At 35.1% G+C, this 15,928-nt stretch overlaps 2 protein-coding genes across 4 annotated transcripts in view; one reads left to right on the top strand and one right to left on the bottom strand.

Moving 5' to 3' along the window:
* Positions 1 to 15,928, bottom strand: part of PRRX2 (paired related homeobox 2) — a 663,637-nt gene that overhangs the window by 129,953 nt on the left and 517,756 nt on the right. The window lies entirely within an intron of this gene.
* Positions 1 to 15,928, top strand: part of LOC122790318 (protein CutA homolog) — a 757,176-nt gene that overhangs the window by 695,944 nt on the left and 45,304 nt on the right. For both annotated transcript variants that reach the window (XM_044057842.1, XM_044057841.1), the window contains exons 4-5: positions 2,160 to 2,205; positions 14,112 to 14,161. In XM_044057842.1, the coding sequence (XP_043913777.1) occupies positions 2,160 to 2,205; positions 14,112 to 14,161 (96 nt within the window). The remainder of the gene's footprint in view (positions 1 to 2,159; positions 2,206 to 14,111; positions 14,162 to 15,928) is intronic.

Below are 15,928 nucleotides of genomic sequence, written 5' to 3'. Positions count from 1 at the left end.
TGACCCATTCTAATTTCTGAAAGAGCTTTTCCAGTGAAGCCTGGAAATAAACATTAGAAATTCAGAATGATAATTTATGCAACTGTAGAAGCAGTAAGGGAGAGGGATCCCAAGAATGCTTATGTAGATGGAATCAGGATGAGGAGATCATTCATGAGGTAGTTTGTTGTCCATTTTTACTCTTTCAGGAAGGCAATTGATGACTAAAGTATTTAGAAATCAAAAGATGAACAATATTTTAAGACGGTATGAATTTCAAGCCTTGTTTTCTATAAGCGAATAACACAAGATAAAAGCATTTCACTCTAAATATTACTTAAAGTGCAGGAAATCAGGAAGAAACTGGTCAAGTAATTTAAATGCCAGAATTTGATCATTTATTTTTAGATGCATAAATGTTTTAAAGGAATTGCTAGTTTTAATTGGTTATTTATATAATAAGAACTAAAAGGCCGAAGCATGAAATTAAGTAAAAAATAAGGTAAACAGTTATTATTGTTTACACATTTTGAACCAAAAATATATAAGAAATGTAAAGAGCATAAAATATGTTTATAATTATAGTGCATGCAGATGGAGGCTATTTGATTCAAACTGCTGCCCTTAGTTAATTAACAATGCTTTCTAGGCATCATTCTAAGTATCTGTTACAATACATTCATTGGTTCATAGGTTGGTACTAGGCTATCGGCCCTAGGGGCTATACAAGCCTAGCCAAACAATTCCCCGGATATTTCTTCCCACAATATTTACTTCCCTGGGGCCCTGTCTAGCAGGGAGACTGACGTGATCCCCGGGGTGAATTTCTTATCTCCCATCCAATCATCAAGGTTCCTTTTGAAGAGGGCCAAGGAAGTGCTCTGCTTGACATGTATGGGCAGTCTATTCCAGGGTATGGGGAGTCTCTGGGTGAGGAACCTATCCCTCCAGCATGTTTTGTTCATTGTGATGGCAAGGTTTAGCTCCCTGGAGCATGTGGCTCTGAGGCACTGGGATTTCTTTAAGTGGACCATGTCCAACAGCTCAGGGTTTGACATGGCCTTGTACGTTAAAGATAACCAGATTTTTAGTAAAATTATATTACTCATCCATGTGTTCTTTCATGATAGCTCAAAGTAAAAATGTCAGAATGAGTAAATATGAGCTAATTTAAATGTATTTAAAAGAATATGTTTCTAAGCTAAAAGCTTGGAGTGCTGACTACTTTATACAGAAGTCATTGTTTAGCTGTTAACCATTCACATTTATTTTTGGCAATGTACTAATAAAACAGCCATACATTTATACATCAAATATGTTCATATTATTTTGTTGTATTTGTAGGGAACTGGAGCTTTAATTAATTTGTTCATCTAGTAAGTGGGCTGGTCTAATGAACATTTTAGCTATGATGTGGGACACAGGCAAAACTACATAGCAAACTGAAAGTAAAAAAAAAAAAAGGAAACAGTTTTTCACAAAAAAGAGATTTCAAGAAACAATTTATAATGCTAGTTACACAAATAGTGAGTGAAAATTTGTAGTAAATATCAAAGCTGGTTTGCAAACTGTTAGGAGGTTTACTTTACAAAACTGAAGAGGAGAAGGGTTGAAAGAAAAGAGTACTAGCCGAGTCGAGAATGAAAAAAACAAAGGAGAATAAATAAAAAGATTTAAGGAGGATGGTCAAAGCAATTATACTTTGAATAATTAGACTCATAGATGTGGGGCATTTTTATGAATACAGACACTGCCTAGGTTTTTGGTCTTCTTGGAATAAAGGTTCCATAAATTAGGTGCAATGTTTTGCAAGACCCTGTCTGTACTGGAAACAGTATAGGGAAATGGATGTAGAGTTTTGGTACATGAGTTATGTGTACAAAGTGGATAGTTGTATGAACAACAGATGAGCAAATGGGTGGGGTAGAAGATGGGTAGACTGATTTTTATACTGTTATTGCAAACAGTAGGGTGGATCTTAGTAGCACTGCAATTCAGTAAACAAGATTTATAGAGCTGTGTGCTGTGATTAATATAAGTAGAACATACACATTTGGGAGTCTATGCAGCAGCTAAAGAAGGAGTGGAATCAGTTACATGGGAGTTAAATTAGGCACAGTTAGATTTAAACTATTGCTTTCTGCTCCCTGACATGTAACACACATTATTATTTTTTGCAGGTACTTCTGGAAGGGAGATATTGAAGAAGCAGATGCAATAATGCTGGTAAGACTGTTCTGAACAGAATGGAAAATTATAAATGTAAATACTGCCATGTTCACTGTTTCATTTCTGCTTATGCTAAAACAAATATGCTGTAATTTTTCCAGCTGAAATACTTACAGAGCTGTCACTTACAATGCTAATTATTCAGGATCAAATGTTAAGTAATAAAGGGGGGGGGGTTGCATTATAATGGGCTATCTGAAGCAGATCTCAGATAAATTGCTATGCCATAAAATCCAATGGAAGACCCCTAAAGAATTACATTCTTCAACATGGAATTGAGCATAGTCACTAGACACTCTACCACTAAGGTGTTGAAGCAGTTGAAAACTACATAAGGTCTGAAGTATCATCTTTCAGTTATATATATATATATATATATATATATATATATATATATATATATATATATATATATGTGATATAAACCAATGAGAATAGTAGGAGTGTAACAGCACTCTCTCTCTCTCTCATATATGTATATATATATATATATATATATATATATATATATATATACACATATTTATATATACATATATCTATATCTATATATATATATATATATATATATATATATATATATATATATTTTATATATATATATATGTGTGTGTGTGTGTGTGTGTGTGTATATATATATATATATATATATATATATATATATATATATATATCTATATATATATATATATATATATATATATATATATGGGTCCCCTTCACATGGTCGACAGTTCATTTGATCGACATTTATTTGGTCGACAATTCATATGGTCGACAGGCAGATTTGCCCCCCTCCCCAATGTTGTGTGACCCTGGAGTTGATATATATAGTTAGGGGCACAGCCCCCATTGGGATGTGGGCAAAGCCACACATAAAACTGCTTGTCGATCAAATGAATTGTCGACCAAATAAAAGTCGGTCAAATGAACTGTCGACCATGTGAAGTAGACCCATATATATATATATATATATATATATATATATATATATATATATATATATATATATATATATATATATATAAACAAATCCCAGTGAGGAAGGCAAGACACAATGCTGTAGAAACGGCAATATAATCCAAAGGAAATTGCAGCTCCAAAAGATCTTACATAAAATACTTTTGTTGTACAAAAGTAAAACTTTGATGTTATCCACACCGCTTCATCAGACAACACTAAGCACAACTCTTAAGCTTATATAAGAGAGTTCAAGGCAAGTAAAACAATTATCCAATTAACTACACAGGAAGTAAAGATTTTAAAGGCATAATGCTTTAAAATGCAAGTCCCTAGTTTTTCATTGATAATACTTACATACAATATATATTCATGTATACAAGAAACATAAAATCATTATAAAATCAGTTTAAAAATGTATAAAGAGCTCAAATATGACCTAAAGTTATAGACTACACTATACAAATGTTAATTGTGTAATCCCAACATATCAAATAAAACTAAATGTATTGCAAGTCCCTACAGCAACTGAAGAATGGTGTGACTAGTAAGCCAACATGCTCTAGTTGTAAAATATGACAACTTGTTCCAGACACGCCGTCTGAATGTGAACCTATAAAACAGATGTAAACCTAACTAAAAACCTAACAAAATCTGGCAAAAAATTTGACAAAATCTGGAAAAATAAATAAATATAAGTGTATGGGAAACGGAACAACTAATGAAATGATGATGACAGTTATTGAAACAAAATATAATATCAAGTTATGTAGGCTTGTGTCTGCACTTCCTAGAAGCAAGATGTGGCTTGATCGATACATGCTCATTCATACCCCTCCCCCTATGGGATGCTAATCTAAATATCCAGTTCATTTCTGCCTCTTCTGTATGGTTAACTATGTTTCCCAAACGGATATTCTCATGTTCAACATGTAGAACTTGAAACTGAAAAGTGTGTTCAGGTCCTTCATGAAGCATATGCTTGGCCAGCGCACTATATTCCTGTCCACGTGTATAGCAGTAAAAATGATACCTTATCCTCTCACGCAATGTTCTATTGGTTTTACCCACATAGAAATAAAAACAAACTATGCAATGAGCAACATAAACTACATTCTTAATGCAGCAATTGCTATTGCATCTGATATCCCACAGGCGTCCAGTATTGGGATGCCTGAAGTAGTGTGACTCATCTATATGGATACACTGAACACATTTCCCACATTTCTGAGTAGCTGTAAAGCTATCCCTCTTGGGCTGTCTATCACTATTACTAACATTAGCATGACATAAGATTTGCTTTAAATTCTTCATATTTCTGTAGACAAAGGTAGGTTGGACCCCAACCAAATCCTTAACTTTATCATCAACTACTAGAATGTTCCAATTATCTGAAAAAGCTTTCTACACTACATGCCTGTTGTGGCTAAATGGTATTATAATAGGGATAACTCCCTTGTTGCTCCCTCGATTACCCCTCACTCTACTGGATTCAATTTCTTCTCTGGAGAAATATGGTTTAGCCCGGGTGGTCCTTAAACCATCAATACTATGATATGCCCTCGAGATTTCCTCAATTTTGTATCCCCATTGTTGGAGACCTTTCTCTAATACATGCAGTTCCTGTTGAAAATGTGAATCGAGACATGATAGTCTCAAAGACCTCATGGCTTGTCCTTTAATGATGTTGGGGAATATCTTGGGGTTATGCATACTATGGTGATGCAAATAAGCAGGTCTGTAACAGGGTTTCCGATATACCTTGGTGGAGAATGTAAGACCAGACTTAAAGATGGTGGTATCTAAAAAATGTATTTGGTCTGCAGAATATTCCATGGTAAATTTCAAAAAAGAAGCCAAGTTGTTCAGTTTGTCAAAAAACTCACATAGAGAACTATCACTACCTTTCCAAAGAAGGAATAAATCATCTACAAACCTTCTGTAGAAGAATATATGTGAGTTAGGTGTAATATAGGTCTGTTCAAATGCAACCATCACAAGATTAGCGTAGCTATTGGCACAACTAGTGCCCATCGCTACCCCTTTCGTTTGCCTATAACATACATCATTAAATATGAATACATTATTTTCCAGGACCATCTCCATGAGAAGACACAAAAGATCTACTTTCTTCTCATCTGCCTCCTTTTCTCCAAGCATGAGCTGTTTGATGTACCCAACTCCTGCATCATTGGGAATACATGTAAACAGGGATACAACAGGGATACAACATCCAGAGTCACAAGTAACATATTATCTAAATCATTAAGTGTCTCAATGAATGCAAACAAATCACGTAAAAAATGTTCAGTATCTCTGAGAACATATGTGTAAGATGTTAAGACTTGCTTTAACTCTATATCTAGATAGATGGAAATTGGCTCGGTCAACCATCCAGAGCCTGATACTATAGGTCTAAAGTCAGGTTGATGTAAATTCTTATGTACTTTGGGTAATCCAGTGATCGTAGGTATGAGGGGAAATTCTACCAAGAAATATTTATACAAATCATCCGAAATAAGATGCATGCATTTACATTCATATAGTGTAGAATGGATGTTCTGTTGAAGAGAAAAAACCTGCTCCTTATCAATCATCTCATATGAAGAATTGTCAGGCATTTGCTCCATTTTAGTAAGATAATATGCAGAATCTAGCACAACCACAGGCCCTCCCTTATCTGCAGGCCTTATAATTATACTATCATTTTGGCTTATGTCATGTAGTGCAAGTCTTTCAGACTTGGTTAAATTGTTGTGGTTAATGTTATTCATGAACATTTTATCTCTATAAATACTATTCTCCACCGCCTTAATGAAAGTATCTACATTTGATGGTGAATGTGGCATAAAGGTACTGGTACAGCGTAATCTGCTGTTTGAGTTAACATTAGTATTACTTTCTGAAAACATTAATTTCAGGGTAACATTACGGGTGAACATACGCAAGGATAGCATAGCTTGACTAATGTCCATATTGGACGCTGGCACAAAAGTCATGCCTTTATTTAACAAGTCCATCTCAGCTGTGGATAGCTTATGCTGTGAAATGTTCAAAACTAACGTTCTGTGGTCCAAAACCTCTGTAGTGTTTGTTGTTGAGGAGGTTGGGACATCTGGAAGTGCATATCCTTCTTCTTGGCTCCCTTCACGTTGTCTAATTCCAAGGAACGTTTTCTTCCTGTTCTTATAGGAAAAGGTGCTTCTAAAAAGTATCGTGGTTGTCTTGACTCATTTGTAATTTTCATCTCACTACACTCGACAAAGTCTCTGCATTACTTCTAGTGCCATTGGGGTTTAAAGGAGGACAACACTCAACCTAATTCAGTGTTGTATAAACCAATTTAGAAGCCTCCGGTGAAGCCAAACCTGATGCTGCCTCATGCGAGTCCGTCTCTTCAGACCTGATGACACTATCACGCTGGTTGCTATTTGAAGCATCATGATTGGTAGCTTCAGTTGATATGGCTTGTTGTGCACGAACAGGAACCGACGTACCTGTTGGATAATCTTTAGACATTGTAGAACTCTGAAGTTCAGAGCCCATGGCATAGAGAGGATTGTTCCTTCTATTGTGTAGATTTGGACCATGATTGCTGTTAATATTATTGATATTATTATTAAAGCGCTGTCCAGAATTGGCGTTGTTATGCCTTGGCCAAACAAAAACATTTTGTTTTGAGAAATCTCCAATGTCTCTTAGTAATTTTTTCTTTTTCTGTTCCATAAGTGTGCTTTCATACCTAAGCACTCTGTCTATGAGTTCTTGCATGAAAAGGTCCGTTCTGTCTCGACCATCTAAGCTATTAAGTTTGTCTTGTGCTGACATGATAGTATCACACAATTCCCGTTCAATAGGCAGAAAATGCTGGATCAAAAGTCTAATGTATGAATAACTAGCTTGTAAATTGATTTTTTGCCACTCCAGAAGTAGAGTGGGATAAAGTGGGCATAGTCGATACTCTTAGGCCTCTCGGTACTACTTTGTTGTTTAGACAAGCTTCCATGTGGAAGCGTTGGGCTTGTAAGCGTTTAAAACGATAGATGTTATTTTCAATTTCTTTTCTCAGTGCTCTTACCTCTTGCTCATTAGCCCTTGGAGTTTGTACCCCTACACAGGTATCAGATTTGTCAAATGACATGAGAGGATTCACACAGTCCGTGAGAAGGTTCTTAAGCCTTCCCGACTGCAGGCTATCAGTTGCCCCTCGACTAGGGGAAGAATTGTGGTGTTCAAGTCCTTCCATGTATCCCAAGATGTATAATACCAAAACCAAGGCTGTGTGTCGACACAATGCTGTAGAAGGCAATATAATCCAAAGAATTGCTCAAAGATTACATAAAATACTTTTATTGTACAAAAAAAGTGGCGCTTTCGCGATGTTATCCACACCGCTTCATCAGACAACACTAAGCACAACTCTTAAGCTTATATAAGAGAGTTCAAGGCAAGTAAAACAATTATCCAATTAACTACACAGGAAGTAAAGATTTTAAAGGCATAATGCTTTACAATGATTTTATGTTTCTTGTATGCATGAATATATATTGTATGTAAGTATTATCAATGAAATACTAGTGACTTGCATTTTAAAGCATTATGCCTTTAAAATCTTTACTTCCTGTGTAGTTAATTGGATAATTGTTTTACTTGCCTTGAACTCTCTCATATAAGCTTAAGAGTTGTGCTTAGTGTTGTCTGATGAAGCGGTGTGGATAACATCGCGAAAGCGCTTACTTTTTATACAATAAAAGTATTTTATGTAAGATCTTTGAGCTGCAATTTCCTTTGATTCTACTGCAAGCATTGTGTCTTGCCTTCTCACTGATTTGTTTATTCATTTTTGGGCTTGGTACATTTGTGCTTGGTTTTGAGTAATATATATATATATATATATATATATATATATATATATATATATATATATATATATATATATATATATATATATATATATATATATATATATATATATATATATATATATATATATATATATATATATATATATATATATATATATATATATATATATATATATATATATATATATATATATATGTATGTGTGTGTGTATATATATATATATATATATATATGTATACACCCACACACAGACACACACACAGACACACACATATATATCTATATATATATATATATATATATATATATATATATATATATATATATTTAATGTGAAGCATACCTTTCAACCTCTTAGAGCAAGAAATCTGGACAAAGTCATAAATAATGGGGAGACAAAGGCCCAAAAATAGAGACAATTTTTAAATAATGCTCTTACAAACTTATAAGATTGACAGAATAATATGTTTTGCTTTAGCAGGAATTTTCTGAAGGGTATGAAGTCTGAAACTCAAATGTCTGTCATTATTTTCTGTCTTCAGTCTTTAATGACTTGCCAATAAATTGCCTGAAAACCACAATTTTATGAAAAACGGACCAAAAATATGGGACAAAAATCTGGACATTCTGTGAAAATCTGTACAGTTGAGAGGTAAGAATTTTGAGGGTCAAAACACCAGCAAGCAAACCAGGTTTCATTTCAACTAAGTGAATCTTCTTCAGTGCTGACATCTTAACAATCCAACCCATATTTAAAGGAACCCTTGTAGGAAATGGAGGATAAATATGTTATGCATTTGATTTCTTAATTAAATCACAACTCAGTATGACACAGAAAATCATCTGTAATCACCGTTTTAACATATAGTATTTGAAACCATTTCTTATGTGAAGAAATATTCAGAAAAGTATAGTATAACAAATTCAAAGCAAAGAATGTCAGCCCTGAGCCTCTAGCAGACCAAGGATATCACTTCAAGATATAAGCCATTTTATTTATTTATTTATGTTTTTATTTTGTATTTGTTAACCAGGAAATAACACTGAACCCATTACACCTATTACAGTCGCTGTGTGGGGTACACATAGTAAACACATGACATTATAAGGAGAATAAATGACGAATGAGAACTTTATCTATAGTTTGTTTGAAGAAAAAAATGGGATCTGGCTCCAAATGTATGTATGTGGTTATATCATTCAACTGTTTTTAGGCCTTAATGTTAAGGAAATTTCTCTCTGAGAGGGTGGAAGATGGTGATATTATGACTATGTTAAACAAAGCTGATTGTGAAGTTACCTATGAGCCAACATTTTTATTTACTTCCAAAAGTACAAAAAAAATACTAAACCAACACATAGAAGACCTACTGTTTCTGGAAGGGACTCCCTCACAGAACCTCTTTCAGAATTTTTATAATTCTACTTAAAACCTCTATTGACACTAATTAAGGCCTGCATCAATAGCTCTACTAAATTCTTGATTCTTACAGAACAGATCCAGGTACTGTTCTCTTGTTGTCTTTGCACTTTAGATGTGGAAGATTTATTGACTTTGATCCCCCATGAAGTGGGAATACAAGCTATTTACTATCGGTTAACCACTAGTAAGTTATAGTCCAAGGAGTTTATTGCATTTCTCCTCCAGGTTCTGTGGTTGGTATAAGAAATGGATATTATTCATTGTGATGGTAAATGCTTTCTTCAAATATGGAGTATAGCTATGTAGATGACTTTTGTTCCTGTTTATGCAAATATTTACATGAGGCTTTTTGAATAATATATCAATGGTAATTCTAATGTTTTTTTTTTAAATAATTAACTATATGGAGAAGATTCTTGGATGATTGTTGGATTTTGTGGGAAGGTGGCATCCTGACTTTTTCTGCCTTTGTTTCATATTTAAATAACAATACTTTGTTTGGGTTTATGCTTTACTGCTAAACACAAATTGGTTTAACACAGATGTTTTGAATGTTTCCGTTATGAAACTATTAGATGGTACTTTAAAAAGAAAACTGCTTGTACCATACACTGTTTTCCAGGAATGCATCATTACATGCTACAAGTCACCATCCTGTCCGTGTAATTAAGAATATTCCAAAATCTCAGTTTCTCAGAGTAAGACATATCTGTCATGACCACATGAATGGGAGGTACAAGCTTGTGATCTTACGGAAATATTTTTGGTAAAGTTATAAAATTTGAATCTTATTCAAAAACAGTGATGTAAGTTTCTGGAAAAAAAAAACATTTTGATTTGCTGGTGGTTAAAAACAAGGAAACATGGTCTTCATCCAGGTTATTACCTAGGTTTGTTAAGACTTATGGAAGTAAGAAGCACTGTTAATAAATAAATGCCAATTTTGAAAGGTGACACATTTTTGGCACTATTACTTTTGACTAGTGTTCCTTTGCACAGAGACAATGAAAGACTGACTAACCATCTTTCTTTCATTAAAGGCACCTATAGGTTTAAATGTATATAAAGTTATTTACTCACTAAACCAAAGAGCTGTTTACCTTATTGCCACTGTGCTATTTAACATGTTGTCAAAACCAAATCTTTTTCTAGTAAGAATACCCATAGAATTTTTGACAGCACAGAACTTATTACGTTCGGCACATAGTAGGTTATTTAGCTTGGGATTTGCAACTATGGAGCCTTTCTATGTAAGAAAAGCATCATTCTAGACAACACAGTGGATTAGTTCAACATAAGATACAACGTGGCACTGATATGTTTCAGTTTATAGGGACTGACGTGCTGATGTCTACTTCTGCTAAAAAAGTGGATACATTCCGTAATTTACATTCTAAGTAGAAAAGGTGGAATCCCAACCTTGTTGTCACCCAGAGTGTTCGTTTAAATGAGTTATTATAAACAAATATATTTTTCTGCTTTTTATATGTTAACAGGATGGTATGATGGTTTATATCTTGTAATTATGTCATTGGTCAACTAGAGGCTCCCATTCTTTGCTTTGAAGAGTGACTTGGTTATACTACACTTTTCTGACTATTTTTTTTCACATATAAAGTGGTTTTACATAGTGACTGATGTATTTATGTATTTGCATGTCATAACAGTGTTTATTGTTGAGTTTTTATGTAATTTGGAGTTTGAAGTGATTTGATTAACAAATTGAATGCATAATATATTTATCCTACATTTCCTGAATGGGTTCATTTAAATCTGGGTTGGATTGTTAAGATGTCAGCACTGAAGAAGTTTCACCTAGTTGGAATGAAGCCTGTTTTGCTTGCTGGTGTTTTGGCCATTCAAATAAATTTATATATATATATATATATATATATATATATATATATATATATATATATATATATATATATATATATCTTCTGTTTTTCTTTAAAGCATTTGTTTTGTAATCAGTTAAGTGGGCTGGTCTCAAACCCTTATTCTGCCATGAGCAATTTTCGCAATGGAGAATAAGAATATTCATCAGCATAGAACCCCACCCCCGAACAATTGGATATAGTCAGGCATAACTTTTTAAATTTAATTTAGTTTATGCAATGAAATACAATAGAATTAAAAAAAAAACTATAATGTTTAGCATGGTATATTACTATATTCCTTGGTTAAATGGCTTTTTTTTAGAATGCTTAGTTGGTAATGGGTGTTTGGCTTATGCTTGCCCATTTAAGGTTGTGGGACTACAGTTGGGGAGCAGGAAGAATAAGGTTATAATTTGAAAAGCGGCATACAGTTCCAAAAATCTAGGGTATGTCCATGTCTACACACACACACACACACACACACACACACACACACACACACACACACACACACACACACACACAATCATTTATGTATTAACAGCCCTCCCTTACAAACAGTACAATGTTAGACAAAATTTATGTTTTTTATTAAAGCGTTCACTGTCCTTACAGCTTCACATTACTTTTAGTCAACACCAGTCATTCCTCCTTCCAGCCCACCCTCTTAAAAATGTGTTTTTTTAACCTAATTGTTACACCAACAAATTGCAGAGAACATTGTGCAGTATATCAACACTGTATCAGTCTTTCTCAACAGATTAGGAGTTACAGCATGAAAAGCTTCCCCTACCTCATTATTTAAAATGCGCAGTAAATTAAAAAAGTATATGTATCTGAATGCAGGTGTTTGTAATACCCACTTCACTAAACTGTTCATATAGGATGTAGTCGTCACTTACTAGATATCAATGGGATTGGTGAGGGTTTTCATTTCAAACAAAGATACAAAGGGGTAAAATGCAGAAAATATACTTCACAAACAGTTAACTATAAAGATTTTTAACATGACCTTTCTCCACAGACTCCCTGTTTCCTCCTGTCTCATTGTGTCTGGACAAATCCACTTTGTGGATGGGGAGAGTGAAGATGGTGACAAACTGCTGAGCTCTCTCTTCCAACACAGTGATTTGAATGAACTGCCTCCTTAGCATACAAGATAATAAGTGTGGACTAGCTTCCACATGTTAATCCTATCTACATTATTAGTTAAAGAGTGAGGGTAGAGGACTGACCAGATAAACGTATAAGCAGATACCAGGGAAGGGGCTGATTTGATCTTTAATCTGTACTTAGTGACATGGCGGATATAATTTATGAATATGGGATTGCCTTTATTTCTACAACCTAAAGAGGGATAGCGTATGGAAATCAGGGCACTTAAGAGGTGAAAGTTCATCAACATGTTTCCTGAGTCAGAACACAAATAAAAAGTTATTAATTAGAAATGTTTTGGAGGCAAAGTCCCTGGTCAAAGTCCAGGAGCACCATGTTAACAAATTGTGTGATTCATCTAGTACTTTAACCTAGACCCTTCAGATCATCTTCTGGTTTCTCAATCACTAACCTACTGGAGCAGCTGAGAAGAGGCCAACATTCTGAAGCATCTTATCTCCCTCATACATATGTGATGCTTAGACATGAACCAATGACAACTGGGAAAGAACAGTAACCATTTATATTTGTTTATGTGGATCCTGCACATGTGGTCAGTTACCAGATGGTGACCTACTTAACAATCACAAGTGTTTTGCTTGTTCTTCCATTACACCAACAAATTGCAGAGAACATAGCTGCAGCTAACAACAATAAGGAAAAGGAGGGCTCTGTTTTGATCCGGAAGTTACTGTTTACAGAGATGCCGGGGTCTGTGGGAGCAGTTGCGCTTGCTCCTGTCTGAAAACACTGATTTTAATGGTTCACACATTGTTTAATATATCAGGTGCTGATGATATGTGGTTAATGGAATGGGAGTCAGAGTTCTGTCACTAATTTGACATATAATTATTTATTTTATTTACATATGTATAATTTAACTATGTTTCTCTTTCAGCATATGTGTACCCTTTTCCTGAACATCACAGGTTCACTAAGGAGTAAAAGCAGAAAAAAAACAGAGGGGCACTTTCCTCGTATATAAAGGAATCAGGCAATTAGGGGAATGGAGAGAGACAGTGAGAGCAGCTGGATACTAAGCTGGGCCTTAGCCTGTTGAAACTTTTAATTGATACAGCAGTTCATGTGATTGCTTGTTCGGGGAGCACGTTGATGCATCATCTCCTTTCCTATCCATTATTTGGTGTGAATGCTACAGTTTCTGGTGCCAGTGCCTCTCACTGTGGCCATTTATACATCTGATAAACATGCATCAGTCATTACAGGCAGATGCTGTTCCCATCTTTTAGTGCTTTGGGGCTGGAATAAATGCTTCGTTTTACTGCAGAAGTAACCAGTCCTTTTGCCTTTTTTTTTTGGCAGCCTGCTCCCCAGAATGTTCTTTTCCTAGCCTTTTTCTTGCATTTTCCCAAAGCATTAGTGTATCAATTTTTGATTCTTTGATGCAGATTTTGGTGGAGGGATGACACTTCCATTATTATCAAATATTCACAGTATCTTTCCATGAAGCGGCATCCTCTTCAATAAATGTGTGAGGACACTTTAACATCAGCAAACCAAGTTCTGAGTAGATGAGGACAATGAGGAATGAAAGAGAAACTTAAACATGTCAGAAGGAAAACAGATTTTGAAAATATTTTTAATTTCATGTTTTCAAGATGATCAGCACAAGAACAAGCAGAATCCCTGAACTGGCGGAGTTTGTAAGGTAGGTTATGCCTCTGTTAATTCCACCACTACGTCTTGTAATTTAATAGCCTTCTCTGTATGTATCATCTACTTCCACAAGCTGAGGACACACAGTAGTAAGACAGTACATATCTGTATGGTGCAATATAGGCAAACACAGCTGATCTGCAAATCAACCCTAAGCATAGATTGCCATCTAAGAGAGTATTTCTCTATCTCTGCTATGGCAAATACTTTCTAAAGCATAGCATCTGAACAATGTTTACTACTTTTATGTCTAACAGGATGGTTTCTTATTGGTTAAAAAATTTTTGACCTTCATTGTTGTTGTTGTTGTTGTGTCTTTCGGCTTTTCCTGGTTAGGGGTCGCCACAGTGTAACTCCGGTCAGCTAATGATTGGCAGTAGATTTTACATGCTGAGTTGCCAGCCCTGATGCACAACCTTCAATGAAGGTATGCCCATTCATGCATGTCTGCACACAGAGGACGCTCTAGCTAAGAATCGAACCAGACAGCATCTTACTGTGAGGCAATAACGCTACCGCAGCACCACCACCGCAGTATATGAGGAATGGAATTTCTATATTTCATAATCTTGCTGTATAGTTGATATGGCTTTTGTCTGACTGTTTTGTCCCTGTAGGTGTATTTTCCCATCAAGTGATCCTGCAACCCACATTTCCTTTACTAGCTTCTTGTGCCTTTCCATAGATTATACATTCATAAATATTACAAGACCGCTGAGTTTCATGACCATTCTTGTTTTGCCAATACCTTTCCTCTGGTAGTACTTCCTTTCTCCAGGAGGGCCACACTGGCCAGTCCCAGAGTCAATTTGTAGAAATCCAGTCATTCTACTGGCTTATGTTTAAAGGAAGAATGTGAGATGTATTGCTTAAGTTTATTCCAAAGGTCTGATAAGCACTTGCTTACAATCCTATCCTTCCACCATGTTTTATTTTTTCTGCTGGTGAAGGTTTCAGTCCCTGATCCTTGTACTGGTGGAGGTATAGGACTTGCAAAGAAACAGGAGGTCCAGGAAAATTGGGATTCTAATTGCACAGGAAACAAGATAGGGAACTTACCTTAAAAGTTTGTAAGACACTGAATAAAGGAATAAAGCTTCCAGCCTTTCTTGTTAACTCAGGGACTTTAGGCCTGTGATCTTTATAGTTAGGAACCTGTGGAAATCTTTCTAATTGTTTGATATATTTAGTGAGATACATCCCAAAGGGAGCATTGTACTCGATAATTGGTCTGAAAAATGCTGAGTATAAGGGAGTGGTTACCTCTTTAGACCTTAATGATATTCTTTTAGAAATTAGCTTTGATAGATGAAATCATTCCCTGACAAGGATGGTGAAAAGAGAGGAAGCTATCAACTTAAGTACCTATGTCCCTAACTATATTTTCATTTTGTAGAGGCGTATTGTCTAGATACTATAATAAGGGGAGGGATCGTCTACCAAAAGTGATGATACTGCACTTTTTAGCTTTTTATTTTAGCCCATGTTTAGTACAACAAGTGCTTAATGGGGCAGGTTTGGGTGTCATTGGGTGACTTAATAACAACCTCCAGATTGCAGCTGTCTGCAAACTTTGTTAGCCAGAGGTCTTGGCTCTCTACTTAGAGATATAAGAAGTAAATAACAAAAAGGAGAGGTTCCAGCACCGAACCCTGATGGACACATCTGGTCACGTTCATACTTTCTCATGAAGCACCTGCAACTCGCAATGTGTGAGTTCTGTCTTTCACCCAGTTTGCTATTCATTTTTACCACATAT

The sequence above is a fragment of the Protopterus annectens genome, chromosome 16.part0, assembly GCF_019279795.1.
Source record: "Protopterus annectens isolate FY-2018-M chromosome 16.part0, PAN1.0, whole genome shotgun sequence".
NCBI lineage: Eukaryota > Metazoa > Chordata > Ceratodontiformes > Protopteridae > Protopterus > Protopterus annectens.
This window is presented reverse-complemented; position numbering and strand designations above follow the sequence as displayed.